The sequence below is a fragment of the Trachurus japonicus genome, chromosome 22 (genome assembly GCF_045865225.1).
Source record: "Trachurus japonicus isolate A0001 chromosome 22, Traja_1.0".
Lineage (NCBI taxonomy): Eukaryota > Metazoa > Chordata > Actinopteri > Carangiformes > Carangidae > Trachurus > Trachurus japonicus.
In genome coordinates this window covers 28,374,825-28,388,102 of record NC_140928.1, presented here as the reverse complement: position 1 = coordinate 28,388,102, position 13,278 = coordinate 28,374,825, and the positions used below count along the sequence as shown (strand labels likewise).

General features: G+C 50.9%; 2 protein-coding genes, 1 non-coding gene and 1 pseudogene across 3 annotated transcripts; 3 read left to right on the top strand and 1 right to left on the bottom strand.

Moving 5' to 3' along the window:
- Nucleotides 1-3,319: 3,319 nt before the first annotated feature.
- On the bottom strand, nt 3,320-3,428 carry LOC146964213 (U6 spliceosomal RNA). The gene has a single exon (XR_015034987.1). It is a non-coding gene; the product is annotated as a U6 spliceosomal RNA (small nuclear RNA).
- Nucleotides 3,429-4,417: 989 nt separating this feature from the next.
- LOC146964212 (U6 spliceosomal RNA) lies at nt 4,418-4,514 on the top strand (annotated as a pseudogene).
- A 4,285-nt stretch (nt 4,515-8,799) lies between these two features.
- LOC146964211 (uncharacterized) lies at nt 8,800-10,945 on the top strand. The gene is made up of 4 exons (XM_085768093.1): nt 8,800-9,009; nt 9,280-9,504; nt 9,632-10,175; nt 10,290-10,945. Exons 1-4 carry the CDS (start codon nt 8,800-8,802, stop codon nt 10,943-10,945), a joined length of 1,635 nt encoding a protein of 544 aa, XP_085624219.1.
- A 101-nt stretch (nt 10,946-11,046) lies between these two features.
- LOC146964210 (uncharacterized) lies at nt 11,047-12,994 on the top strand. Its single transcript, XM_085768092.1, has 5 exons — nt 11,047-11,280; nt 11,662-11,910; nt 12,002-12,279; nt 12,340-12,680; nt 12,779-12,994. Exons 1-5 carry the CDS (start codon nt 11,249-11,251, stop codon nt 12,992-12,994), a joined length of 1,116 nt encoding a protein of 371 aa, XP_085624218.1. The 5' UTR covers nt 11,047-11,248.
- The last annotated feature ends 284 nt before the right edge of the window (nt 12,995-13,278 follow it).

Genomic DNA, 13,278 nt, shown 5'->3' with positions numbered 1-13,278 from the left:
AATGCAGAGTCCACCCACTTTACCACCGACTCCCTGCTTTTGACCCTTGTGACCCAACAGGATGATGACGGGAGGGGCAACAACACGCAGTATCAGCCCAATCCTGGTAGCCATGGACCAGGTGTGTACCCTCAGCATTTACTCTTAACATAAAAAAGCTGTTTGGTATTACTATATTTAACCTCTTTCCCTTGTTTTTTGAGTTTGAATCAAGTTTAAATGTTTTAGTCCCTTATCATAATCAAATTCATTATTATTAAAGCAGAAGTAAGCGATCCGGTCGTTTTGGCTAATGCTGCGTTCCAGGCAGGCTTTTGAAACCGTAAATTACAGCTTCAAGTCACAACTTACGACTTGTTGTGTTTCGTGTTTTTCCGACCTGTTTTACCTGTGAAAGTCACTATAACGGCCACTCGTAACTTCCGACCAGTGAACCCGTACCAGATCAAACTGGTACGACTTCACAGGCCGGAAAAACACGAGTTACGAGTTTCCTTGAACGCACCATAACAGTCCTCGTCCCTACGTCACCACATTCACGCGCATCCCTTGGCTGCACACACAGCCCTGCATGCCGTTCTCTCTCCTCATTGGATAAAAACTGTAGGATACGAGAAAAGTTTTCTCCTGGGCTCAGAGCAGAGCAGAGTGACTGACAGACCCGTGTTTCAGACCAAACACTCTATGTAAGTGATTGCTGTCAGAAGATATAACTATTTAAGACTTATATTAACACAAATATATCGCTTACTTCTGCTTTAACTCATGAGCATCTATCATTAACATAGTTTTTAATTCAGTTTCATAATTCTATATTCCTCTAGTTTATGTCACTCTTATGTTACTAATCACAAATCAGAAACCATTTAAAAAGGTTTATTAAAATCTGTTTTTGGTCTCCCACAGAGGCCAAGAATCGAAGAAGACCAGAATGCATACTTAAATGGATATCTTGACAACCTTGTCAAGGAGTATATGGTAAGTTATGACACTGTCGATCAAACATAGCTTTAGATTTAGTTGATTAATATAGAAAAATCTTTTTTTAAACACTGTTGACATACAATGGGTATGAGGAAAGTATTCCGAACCCCTTAAATTTGTCACCATTTGTAATGTTGCAGCTTTATGTTAAAAAAAAAACACTACCCCATCATGACAGCACAAACCCACAATTTTAGAAAGTTTTGCAAATTAATTAAAGAAAAACTGAAATATCACCTGAACGTTAAGTATTTAGACCGTTTGCTCTGACACTCACGTAGGTCATTCAGGTGCTGTCAAATTATTTTTTTCATCTTTGAGATGGTTCAACAACTTCATTAGAGTCTAGCTGTGTTGAGTTAAATAGTTTGGACATGATTTGAAAGGTACACACCTGTATAAAGAAGGCCTTACAGCTCTGAGCCGAACAGTTGGAGAAGAACCTTGGTCAGAGAGGAAACCAAGAACCCAAAGATCACTGTGGCTGAGCTCCAGACATCCTGTGTGGAGATGGGATCAAGTTCCAGAAGGTCAACCATCATCATTACTCACAGCCTTTCAGTGGTTGTTTGCAAACTCTATGCAGCCTTTCATGTGTCTGCACTGAGTAGAGACTTTCGTCCGTCCACTCTTCCATACTGACCAGATTGGTGGAGGCTGCAGTGATGGTTGACCTTCTGGAGCTTTCTCCCATCTCCACACAGGATCTCTGGAGCTCAGCCACAGTGATCTTTGTCAGAGTAAAGGGTCTAAATACTTATGTTCAGGTATTTTATTTCAGTTTTTCTTTAATTAATTTGCAAAAATTCCTAAAATTCTGGGTTTGTGCTGTCATGATTACTTGTGATTTCCTGACAAGAAAAACACAATTAAAAGTCTTATTCTTTTAAGACTCAATCAAATGCTAATACAAAATAACATTTATAATACACATGCTTGATTAATACTGTTTCTTTCTGCCATTAGGATGCTGATGTTGGTTGAGTGGGAGAAGTGGAGGAAGTGGATTTGGAAATTCACGCTGTGTAAACGAGAGGGAGAAGACGGAACAGATCCGCCTGTGGATGTTGGCATCATCGTTGAAAGATGTACAATGCTACAAGACCTGAGAGATGTGGCAAAAGGCTGTGCAGCCCCGTTGGGTCAATCGACGTATTGTTTAGACATGATCTATCCCAAGAACCTGCCATGATGGAAACAAGTTCTCTACTACGGTGCAGTTCATCAAGGACAAAGATTGCCAGCAAGACTGTGGATAAGAACTGTGCTTGGCTTTCTGATGATTCTTACTCAAGAAAAAAAAAACTGAATGTTTTTGGACTGTGGACTGATGCTGGACACAACTGTTAATCTTCAACATGTTATTTTGTTTGTCTGTACTTGTGTTTGACACTCCCACCTGTGGTACAGAGTTGGATTCCATTTAGGTGGAGGTCAAAGTAAGATTATTTGCAGTAAATTATGCAGTATTATTTAGTTGAATAGTCACACACACTCACGCACATACACACTTAGCAGCATCCACACATGCAAAATCATCATACAGCTACAAACATTCAGCACACAATGCAGCATACAACACTCATACAGTACATTAACATAAAACACCTTCACAAACACTCTGAAACATAAACAAGAGGCCAACAGCAAACATACAACTGATAAAAATGCATTAATGTTTGTGATTGTAAAGAAAGCCACATGTTTGGGGATATTGGTCAGGGATGGGTGTTGTTACATACATTTAGACTGTACTCATGACTTTGTTTTTTGTAATAATAATGCTTCCAGTCCTGAGTAAAATAAAGGATTAACTGAATTTAAGCAACTTAAATTGTATTCATTTGAGTCATCGTATTAACACAAACCTAATAATATGAGTTAAGTAAATTGAACTCAATCATATTAAGTTAATTGAATGAGGTGTCAGTAAAACCAACATAACATTGTTGTGGTTATGCAATTTGGTGATATTATGTAGCTTTAAAGTAAGATAGTTAAGTTGGATTTACTTAATATGTGTTATTCACATTAATAGTATATTGCTTTTCCTATTTAAACAACACAGTTTCGTGGGACCGGTTGACATAACTCGGTTAAGTAAAACCAACATTTCATTTCTTAGAGTGTATGTACAGTTTGAGACTCCATCAGAGCAGCTCTGGCTGCTGCCTCCCTCCCAGCCCACTGCGCCCCCTGTGGCGGAGCTCCGCTACTGCAGCCCAACGCAGAAGTTTGGTCGAAATCGGGCCAGAGCCGATTTTCAAAGATTTTTGACGTTTTTTTTTAAACTGTACATAACTGTAAATTAACAATACAACTCACGCAGATAAACGAAAATGAGGAACGCTTCACGAATTTTGCGTGTCATCCTTGCGCAGGGGCCATGCTAATCTTCTCTGTATCGATTCCAATTTATTGTATGCACTTGCCGAAGCAAGCACAATGACTCATGTGTGATGGCCCCCTTTTAATACCCAGTCAGGAGGCCCGACCCCCTGCCACCGGTGCGCCCCCCAGCGCTCCTGGCCTGAAAAGACAGGCCTTTTGGCTACAAAAACGTGAGTTTCCATTTTTAATCTACACATACATTTACAATGGTGATATTCTGGCAGTTTGACTTGTTTACAAGTTTAGCAAATTCACCAGAATGTGGCCAAAAGTAACCCCACAGGACAATCAGGATCCGTCTCCCCGGAGGAGGCCTTTATTTGGTAGGCCCTACGAGCGAAGAAGCAAAGGCCGTGCGCTGCGCTGCTTTTGGACGGTAGTGAAGGTGGCTGTTTGGTTTTTTGATTTGATTTGACAATCAGGATCCAAAAAAGCGTTTCTCATAAAATAAACAAAAATGAGGAACGCTTCACGAATTTGTGAAGCGTTCCTCATTTTTGTTTATTTGCCTCAATCTTGTTATTATGTACAGTTAGAGACTCCATCAGAGCAGCTCTGGCTGCTGCCTCCCTCTCAGACTTGTTTACAAGCTTAGCAAATTCACCAGCATGTGGCCAAAAGTAACCCCACAGGACAATCAGGATCCGTCTCCCCAGAGGAGGTCTTTTTTTGCTTGGCCCTACGAGCGAAGAAGCAAAGGCCGTGCGCTGCTTTTGGACGGTAGTGAAGGTGGCTGTTTGGTCTTTTGATTTGATTTGACAACCAGGATATATTTTTTCAAAAACTGTATATAACTGTACATTAACAATAAAACTCACGCAGATAAATGAAAATGCGGAACGCTTCACAAATTTGCGTGTCATCCTCAGGATGAGGAATGCTTTACGAATTTCAAATTCGTGAAGCGTTTCTCATAAAATAAACAAAAATGAGGAACGCTTCACGTGAAGCGTTCCTCAAATCTTTTCAAAGATTTTTAACGTTCGCGGGTGTCTGAAAAGTTTTCTTTGACCAAAAATCAAACATTTTCACAACATGTTATTGTGGAAAAACACATTTCATTAAAATTGGAACGATACAGAGAAGATTGTGCTGGTGCCTCGGATGACACGCAAATTCGTGAAGCGTTCCTCATTTTTGTGTATTTGCCTCAATTTTGTTGCTATGTACAGTTTGAGACTCCATCAGAGCAGCTCTGGCTGCTGCCTCCCTCCCAGCCCACTGCGCCCCCTGTGGCGGAGCTCCGCTACTGCAGCCCAACGCAGAAGTTTGGTCGAAATCGGACCAGAGCCGATTTTCAAAGATTTTTGACGTTTTTTTTTTTTTTTTAAACTGTACATAACTGTAAAATAACAATACAACTCACGCAGATAAACGAAAATGAGGAACGCGTCACGAATTTTGCGTGTCATCCTTGCGCCTCGGGGACAGCCATCTTCTCCCCCTGCAGACAGATGGGGTGTGCTCCCATTGGTCGACACCACACGCTTCTATTGGCTACTACACATGCGCAGCTCCACATACACAATGCATGGGGGGACAAATGAGAAGCTCTCTCATTGGCCCAAACACATGTACCGCGGCTCCGCCCCCCTGCACTGACAGACCCAGGTAGACGAAGAGTGATAGCCGCCATCACTCCCAGCTTCACCCCCTACGGAGGCCTTACGGAGCGAGCGAGCGAGAGAGAGAGCGAGTGAACGAACGAACGAACGAACGAAGTAAGTACTTTAAAAAATATATTTATATATATGTATTTTAAGTGTTTTTCTCCGGTTAACGAGCCGGTTAACGAGCCACCGTAACAGCGGTCGTGTGGCCGCTTGTTAGCCGGGCGATACGGCTCCGTGTGCGGCTGCCCGGCGGCTGGCTGCCCGCCGGCCGGTCGGTCGGTCAGGTCTAAATTCACGGTCATAGTCAAAAAATATCTGAATCATGTGTGTCGGAATAATATGCAGATTGTGCTTTTTATCATGTTCAACACTTCAGCGACAGTTTTGACAAAGTTAAGTTATGTTTTAGCTAGTTAACCAACCGTTATCATATTTTCCCTCCTCAATTAATTTATTCCCTCCATTACTTTTTCTTTTTTCCCTCCGTTTCAACCCAGCGCATTGCACAGTATATCGTGAGCTTTGAATTATACGTTTTTATCGGTATTTTATTTTATTATTTGCCTTATTCCAGTAATGTCGACGTTACTGCGTGTTAGGTAACGTAACGTTATGTCACTGTGTTGCTCACTCGTCTGGTTTCTTCTGGTTTTCAAATCTCAACTAAGGTCAGTGTGGAGATATAACGTTAACCTTATGCCCATGATATATTATTATTATATATATTATATCTGGCTGGATTTGATCGTTTTAACGTTGCTTCTGTAGTGATGCGTTCATGTTTCATATTCATATTTCTGTACAGTAAAATATCATAGCTGGTTGACACTCACATGTGAACGACTTAGTGTCCCAGCAGTAGCTATGTGTTCATGAGAACAGTTAAAGACAGGCTGTAATCAGTGGGGTTAAATAAGTCAGCAGCGACATATTTATGATAAACATCTGTCATAGCAATGAGATTTGTCATTTGTCAACCCTTTCTGTGCTATTTGTGTCTGTAAAAATAGGTACAACAACAATACTATACACTAAAACCTATGAACTAATAAACCCATGCATCATGTACTGTATATCTGCATCATATATTGGTCACCTCATCTCATGTTGTTTTTATGCTCTCACTCTTTTTCAGAATGGATTACCGTCCTGTTTTCAGGGTCCAGCCCACCACCTCGGAGCTTACCCTCCAGCCTTCACCTGAGGCAGCCAGGCTGGCCCAGGCCTACCGGCAGAGGTCAGCCTCGGCAGGCCCGGTGAAGAAGCCCGAGGTGGTGGCGGCCGAGGCCAGGGCCAGAGTGGTGGAGGCAGGCGGGGACCCCCGGTGCCCCAATCTGGTGCTCTGTGAGAGCGAGCTCCAGTTTGGCCAGTACCGGGGGCAGACTTTCAGGTGGCTCCTGGCCAACGACGTGGGCTATGTGGCTGCCGTCGTGGCCTCCCACCTGAAAGAGAGGGAGGGCGGTGACAAGTCACAGTCGCCCCTCGCCGTACAGAAGGACGCCCTCACCACCTATGTCCGCCTGTTCCCCGAGGTGAGAATTTCATTGTAGCTGTTTCTAACTGTCCAGCTGCCGGGCGGCTTGAGTTTCCCTCCTGGGGGGGTGGGTAAAGTATTGTTGTATTTCTACTCTACAGGTGGTGGCGGTGGTTCAGCGGACCCGGATGCGTGAGGGGTCTCTGTCGGTGAGGGGCATGGACAGTCAGCTGGTGGGGTTCGGGGTTCACGCCAACCGAACCTACCAGTCCCTCTACGAGGCTGCCAGCAAGGAGAGTCGAACGTGAGTATCCCAGTGTGTGTGTGTGTGTGTGTGTTGATCAGTCCACTGACTCTGTCCTGTTGCCCCCGTGTGTCTCTGTAGCTATGTGGAGTGGATGAGGGGCCGCATCACTAAGCCTGGGTCCAAGTTCCACAGCCTGCAGGCGTATGTGCTGGGCCGGGACCGAGAGGCCAGAGGTGGTGCTGCCCCCCCCCCCGGCCCAGCCTGGAGCACCTCCGTCTGCAGGCTCTGGTAAGGTCACACCACGAAGCCAGGAAGTCACTTCACGATTGACAGACATATTTGCATCTAATTATTTCACACACACATACACACAGGTGCTGGAGCAGCGGGCCCAGAGCTGACGGATGCAGAGCTCCTCACTGCAGCCATGGAGGTCGACTCTCAGCGTGAGCGTGCACACACACACACACACACGCCTCGATTGCCTCCGTATTATCCTCGTCTGAAGCGTTCCTCATAAAATAAACAAAAATGAGGAACACTTCACGAATTTAAAATAAACAAAAATGAGGAACACTTCACGAATTTAAAATAAACAAAAATGAGGAACACTTCACGAATTTGTGAAGCGTTCCTCATTTTTGTTTATTTGCCTCAATCTTGTTATAGAGAGCCTAAGCGGAAACAGGAAGTAACGGTCACCATGGGAACTCAACTCTGAAAAACTCGCCATTCAAATGAACGGGACTGAAAGTTTTATTTCGTGATCCGTTTGAATTGAGCCATGAGAAAAAAATCTGTCCTCTACCTGTTGTCAGAAAAGGAGAGATGTGTCAGTCAAAGCAACAAATGTGATTGTGTTTGACAGTGAGCAGCAGTAGCAGGGACGCCCCACCAGCAGCCCTCCCTCCTCCCCAGCCTGTCTCCCCCCAGATGGGATCCAGCCCAGCCGCCGCAGCCCCTGGACCCCGTCCGGCCCCTGGAGCCCGTCCAGCCGCCCCTGGAGCCGCCCCTGGAGCCCGTCCAGCCCCTGGAGCCCCCGCTGCAGCCCCTGTAGCCCGTCCAGCCCCTGGAGCCCCCGCTGCAGCCCCTGGAGCCCGTCCAGCCCCTGGAGCCCCCGCTGCAGCCCCTGGAGCCCGTCCAGCCCCTGGAGCCCCCGCTGCAGCCCCTGGAGCCCGTCCAGCCGCCGTCGCAGCCCCTGGAGCCGCCGTCGCAGCCCCTGGAGCCGCCGCTGCAGCCCCTGGAGCCCTGGGACCCCTTGCTGCCGCCGTCGGCCCGCCTTTGTCCTCTGGCGCTGAGGTAAGAACCATACATACAACCTGTGTGAGGAAATGTTTGTCTGTGTGGAATTGCAACTGAATCTTTGTACTTATTGAGACGTTTTGATGGTTGCAGCTTCTGCCTCGCGGCTGGAGGCAGACGCTCCCGGAGGAGCAGCAAGGCTGGGTAGGCAAGGCTCTCTTCACCAGAGGCGCTGGTGGGAAGTCTGTTCTCACCAGTGAGCTCCGCCTCTGGTGGTTCCCCCCTGGAGAGCGACCCTTGTACACCCAGCCGCCCGAGTCACACCACGCCTTCTTCCAGAGCCGGTTTTGTCTTTGGATGCCCTACAAGATGTGGGCATACAGGCTTGTGTGTCCCTCTTGTAGGCACCGGCTGACCGGCTCTGGCCTCTACAAGACCGTCCGGAGGGTCTTGGACACGAGGGGATGGTACTTCATGGGCACGGAGTACCTCGAGTGCACCTCGTGTCAGAGGAAGTTGTCGGCGTGGTCGCACCACATCCTGGAACAGCTGGACCTGTCGCACCAGGAGCAATTTCCAGCTGTTCTCACGTACAGGTAAGCAGCACCGGTTTTACTGCGTGCGCATGCACACACAGACTCAAACACACACATGAGCTTTAATCTGTTCTGACTCACACTTCCTCTCATCCGCCTGCTGTCCTGCTCTTCTCTGTCGTCCTCTTCCTCAGGTTGTCGTGCGATAAAACTGTGATCGGGCAGATGAGGGAGCGCACTCTGGGGAACAGTGCCTCCCGCCTCCACACTACTCTGGTGGAGGATCACACCAGAGAGTGGATGTTGCGGTCGATGAGATACCTCTCCGTTCTTCGCAAGCTTCGGGTTCCGGGTGTGGCGGCGCCTCAGCGGGGGGTGGAACTCCCGCTGATGCCCCCGGTTCCCCGTCCGGCCTGGCTTTTGTCTGTCTACGTCAGGGACGCCTGCACGCGCCTGCAGGAGACAAAGGCCAGAGTCACATCCATCTTCGGGTCCATTCTGAAGATGGACTCGACCAAGAAGGTGAGCTGTGGTCTGTGTTTTTGCAGCTTGTGTGTGTGTGTGTGTTTTCCCTCCTCACTGCAGGTGCTGTGAGTGGCTCATCACATCCGGGCCCTGTGAGCTGAGGCTACTAATTTGGTTTGATGTGATTGAATAACTTATTTTGGACAGATGTCTGGTGTTTTCTCCCTTTTTTTGTGACGCTCTGAGCCAGTTCTAACAGTCTTCTCTTGTCCTCTCTCTCTGTCTCTCTCTCTCTCTCTCTCTCTCTCTCTCTGTCCTCCTGTGCAGATGACGAAGAAGCTTGCAGGTAGCGCTGCCGGTACGGCCGCCTGGGTGACCAACGTCGGGAATGAGCACGGACAGGTGTTAATGTCCGTGCTCACCGACTCCGAGGGAGACGGACTGTTGCCCATGGCGGCCGGGTTAATGCAGCGCTACCGAGAAGCCGGAAAGGCCCCTCCTCAGGTCTTGTACGTGGACCGGGACTGCTGCGCCGCCCACGGGCAGAGCAAGGTAACTCTTATGACGAGCTCTGGTTGCTCAAGTGTAGATGTTTAAATATCAGTGTCAATGAGATTAATGCAATTGCACACTGTCTCTTATTAAACCAATAAACTAAACTAAACTGTGTTGTTTCCAGGTCTCTGCCATGTTCGTGGAGTGGCAGGAGCTGGTGGTGCGGCTGGATGTGTGGCACCTGATGCGACGCTTCGCTCGGGGTGTCACCACCGATGCCCACCAGCTCTACGGCCTCTTCATGGCGCGCCTGTCTCTCGCCATCTTTGAGTGGGACAAAGATGACGTGGCGCGCCTGATGGAGGCCAAGCAGTCCGAGGAGGGGAGGGACGCCCATGTCAAGCTGACGGGCAGGGAGATGGCTCGTCACTGCCGCCGTCGCACCAGAGGGGCCCAGGACACCGAGCGGCTCCTCCAGGAAGTCCTGGACCACTTCCGGGACGCGACGGACACGTTGGGCGTCCCGCTCATCGACCGCGACAGAATGGAGGTTATCTGGCAGACGCAGCGTCATCACCTGCCCTGTATCCAGGACCCAGCGGGGGTGGAGCTCTACACTAAGACGGGGGAGGTGACCAGGGGAGGCATCATTCTCCCCGTCTTCCGCTGCGCCAGGGGCTCCACCTCGCTGGAGTCATTCCACCTGCACCTGTGCCGCTTCATCCCAGGTGAGAATCACACCTTTTACTGATGTTGTTTTTTTCTGTGGTCATTTAGCAGCTCACAGTGCCTGAACTCCTCTCTCTCTCTCTCTCTCTCTCTCTCGTGTGTGTGCATCACAGGTACATCTGCGAATGCGCTCCATTTCCAGGTGTACCTGCTGGAGGGCCTGGTCAGGTGGAATGAAAACAGGGGCAGGTCTGCAGTGGAGGGTGCAGACAGATCGACGCTGCTCTGCCACAGTGCCCGCCTGCAGCACGGTTTCAACCAGCTTACCCAAGAGCTCATGGGTCTGACGCTGGTTGAGACATACACCAAGCCCAGCGAGTACACAGGTGAGCTGAGGGGGAGGAGCTGGGGGGCAGGTGCACCTGCAGGCGGGCAGGCCCAACTCTTCACATCCGTCTCTGTCTCTTTTGTTCAGGAGAACTCATCGGGGTGGAGTATCTGTACTCGCAGACGGGCCTCGTGCTGCAGGAAGATCCTGGGGATCCCGACGCTCCGGATGGGATGGACGAGGGCGAAGATGTGTGGGAGGAGGACCAGCTCGAGGCAGTGGACGAGGGATTTGGGGAGGGGGACCTGGCCTCCGACCAGGTGCTGCAAGAGCTGCTGTTCCCGCAGCAGCCTCAGCCCCCGCAGCAGCCCCAGCAGCCTCAGCCTCAGCCTCAGCCACAGCCTCAGCCACAGCCTCAGCCACAGCCTCAGCCCAGCCAGGCCTCGTCGTCCCAGTCGGACCCCAGGGAGGAGCCGATGGAGGAGGAGGAGGAAGCCGTAAGTATTTTTTCAGTGCAAGTGTAGTGTCTGTGTGTGTGTGTGTGTGTGTGTGTGTTAGTTAACACTTTTGTCTCTCTCCCAGGATGTCATAGGACCAGACGGGTACGGAGGGTACCAGCACACCGTCCGTCTGGCCCAGGCCCTCGTGAAGCTGCGTCACCAGGCCTACGTGACGCAGCTTCAAGTGAGGGAGATAGCCGCCCTGTGGACAAAGCTGTCTGACAGGGACAAGGCGGCTGTCTCCTTCCCCCCGCGCCACCAGGGACGCCTGCTGCAGGGCCGCTTTAAGAACAGGCGGCCCCACATGGCAGCCATGGGGCAAGAGAGCGCGTCCCGGTGAGTGGAGCGTTGCTGCCTGGCCATGTCTCTCTCTCACTAATTGATGTTACATGTCTCTGATTGAAGAGCACTGTGTGATTTCTTTTATGGTTTTATTCTGTAACACAAGCATAGACGGAACATCAGATGATTAACAACAACAACAACACTAACAGTTACAAACGCTACATTCTTACGCACTCTACGTCAACCACCGATATCCGTTCATTCCACACACACACTAGCATAGGCAGACATGAGAGGAAAACAATTACAAACTGGGAGGTGTGTGTATGTCGTGCTCATGTGTAGTTTATATGTGGCCATCTTCATAATGCCACATTGACAGCTAATGGACAGAGCCTCACTCTCTCCCCCTCCCCCTCTCTCTGTGTGCAGTTTGTTTCTGGGTAAAGGCGCGGGGGCGGCACAGTCCCCAGACGCCACCAGGCTGATGGAAGCCATCTTCCTGGGGCTGTGCCGGATCCACAGCGAGGGCCGCAGCATCGCGGGGGTCCACCTGAGTCGCTGGTCGGCTGTCAGGAGGGACTACAGTCTCATCAGAGACAACATCTACAACTGCCGACACCTCCTGGCAGCCGCGCCCATCCAGCTCTTTGAGATCAACCAGCGGACCCTCCTGCAGTGGTAAGAGCCGTGTGTTTGACACCAACACTCTGACGGTCCCACGGACGAGCAGCGTGTCCATAGTCTGATATCTGTCATGTGTTTCCATCAGGCACACGAAGAGGAGCAAGGCACTGGCGACCTCCGAGGTGGCCGCAGCTCTGCCACCGGTCACGGCCGAGGTCACGGCGGTGGAGCCCCTCCAGCCAGCCCGGGCTCTGCAGCAGGGACCGGCGCAGCCCGCCAACCCCCTGCAGCACCACCTGCCGCCGGACGCCTCTGGCATGGCCGTGACCCGCCGCGGCCCCCTGGCCCCCGCCCTTCATCGGCTCCTCTCGTCCCCCGGTGCCACTGCAGCTTCCTCCTCCACATCCTCCTCGGCTCCAACGGGTGCAGCCGCTGCCTCCGCTGAACCCTCCCTTGCCTCCACCTCCACCACCAGCGCTCCAGCCCCCGCTGCCGCTGCCGCCGCCGCCGCCGCCGCCACCGCCACTGCCGCTGCAGGTGCGCCTCCCACCACCGCCACAGGTGCGCCTCCCACCGCCACCACCAGCAGCTGGGAGGCGAGGCTGGAAGAGGAGCGGCAGCGGAGGAACGCAGGACTTGCTGCTCATTTCCAAAAGGTGAAGGAGAAAAGGACATTCTCCACCTTCAACTGCCGGCTCTGTGGCCAGCCGAAAACCAAACAATATGGTCACACCCGGCACGGAAATGAGCAGTACTGCGCCAAGGTTGGAGGCAAGTCAGCGGAGGAGTGGCTGCAGGAGAAGCAGGCAGCAGCTGCGTCAAAGGTACGTCTTCTTCTCTTTGTCCACAGTGCTGTGATGTGGTCTCCTTCCAGGGTTGAGCTCTTCTTTATGACGGCATTTTTCCTCCTTTTATTCCACAGCGGACCCAGCAGCGAGCCACTCTGCCGGCCCCCCCTCTGCTGCCATCCAGCCAGCAGCACACCACCCTGCCGGCCCCCCCTCTGCTGCCAGCCACCCAGCAGCACACCACCCTGCCGGCCCCGACCCAGGCCGTGACCCAGCAGCACCGTGGCAGCTTGCCCCCCCCTCCTTACCGGAGCATCAGACCAAAACAACCAAAACGCTCCGGTAAGTGAGTCCCTCCCTTTTCCACCACCACAAGTGGACACACTCCACCACTCCACCTCCGCCACGCCGATCACCAGCACAGGGGCAGGTGCACTGCCTCACACCATCACCACCTGCGCACCTTCCTCTCCATCACCACCTCCTCCTCCATCATCACCATCACCACCTCCTCTGATCACCACCACAACTCTCATCACCATCACCACCTCCTCCTCCTCTGATCACCACCACCTCTTCCATCACCATCACCTCTGATCACCACCACAATTCTCATCACCATCACCACCTCCTC

What these genes read in the sequence shown, in the direction of transcription:
- LOC146964211 (XM_085768093.1), top strand. Translation starts at nt 8,800, where the DNA reads ATGAGATACCTCTCCGTTCTTCGCAAGCTTCGGGTTCCGGGTGTGGCG. An exon ending in AGATGGACTCGACCAAGAAG is followed by an intron (nt 9,010 to 9,279) that starts GTGAGCTGTGGT and finishes CCTCCTGTGCAG; the next exon opens with ATGACGAAGAAGCTTGCAGG. An exon ending in CCGCCCACGGGCAGAGCAAG is followed by an intron (nt 9,505 to 9,631) that starts GTAACTCTTATG and finishes TGTTGTTTCCAG; the next exon opens with GTCTCTGCCATGTTCGTGGA.
- LOC146964210 (XM_085768092.1), top strand. Translation starts at nt 11,249, where the DNA reads ATGGCAGCCATGGGGCAAGAGAGCGCGTCCCG. An exon ending in CAGCGGACCCTCCTGCAGTG is followed by an intron (nt 11,911 to 12,001) that starts GTAAGAGCCGTG and finishes TGTTTCCATCAG; the next exon opens with GCACACGAAGAGGAGCAAGG. An exon ending in ATCCTCCTCGGCTCCAACGG is followed by an intron (nt 12,280 to 12,339) that starts GTGCAGCCGCTG and finishes CCAGCGCTCCAG; the next exon opens with CCCCCGCTGCCGCTGCCGCC.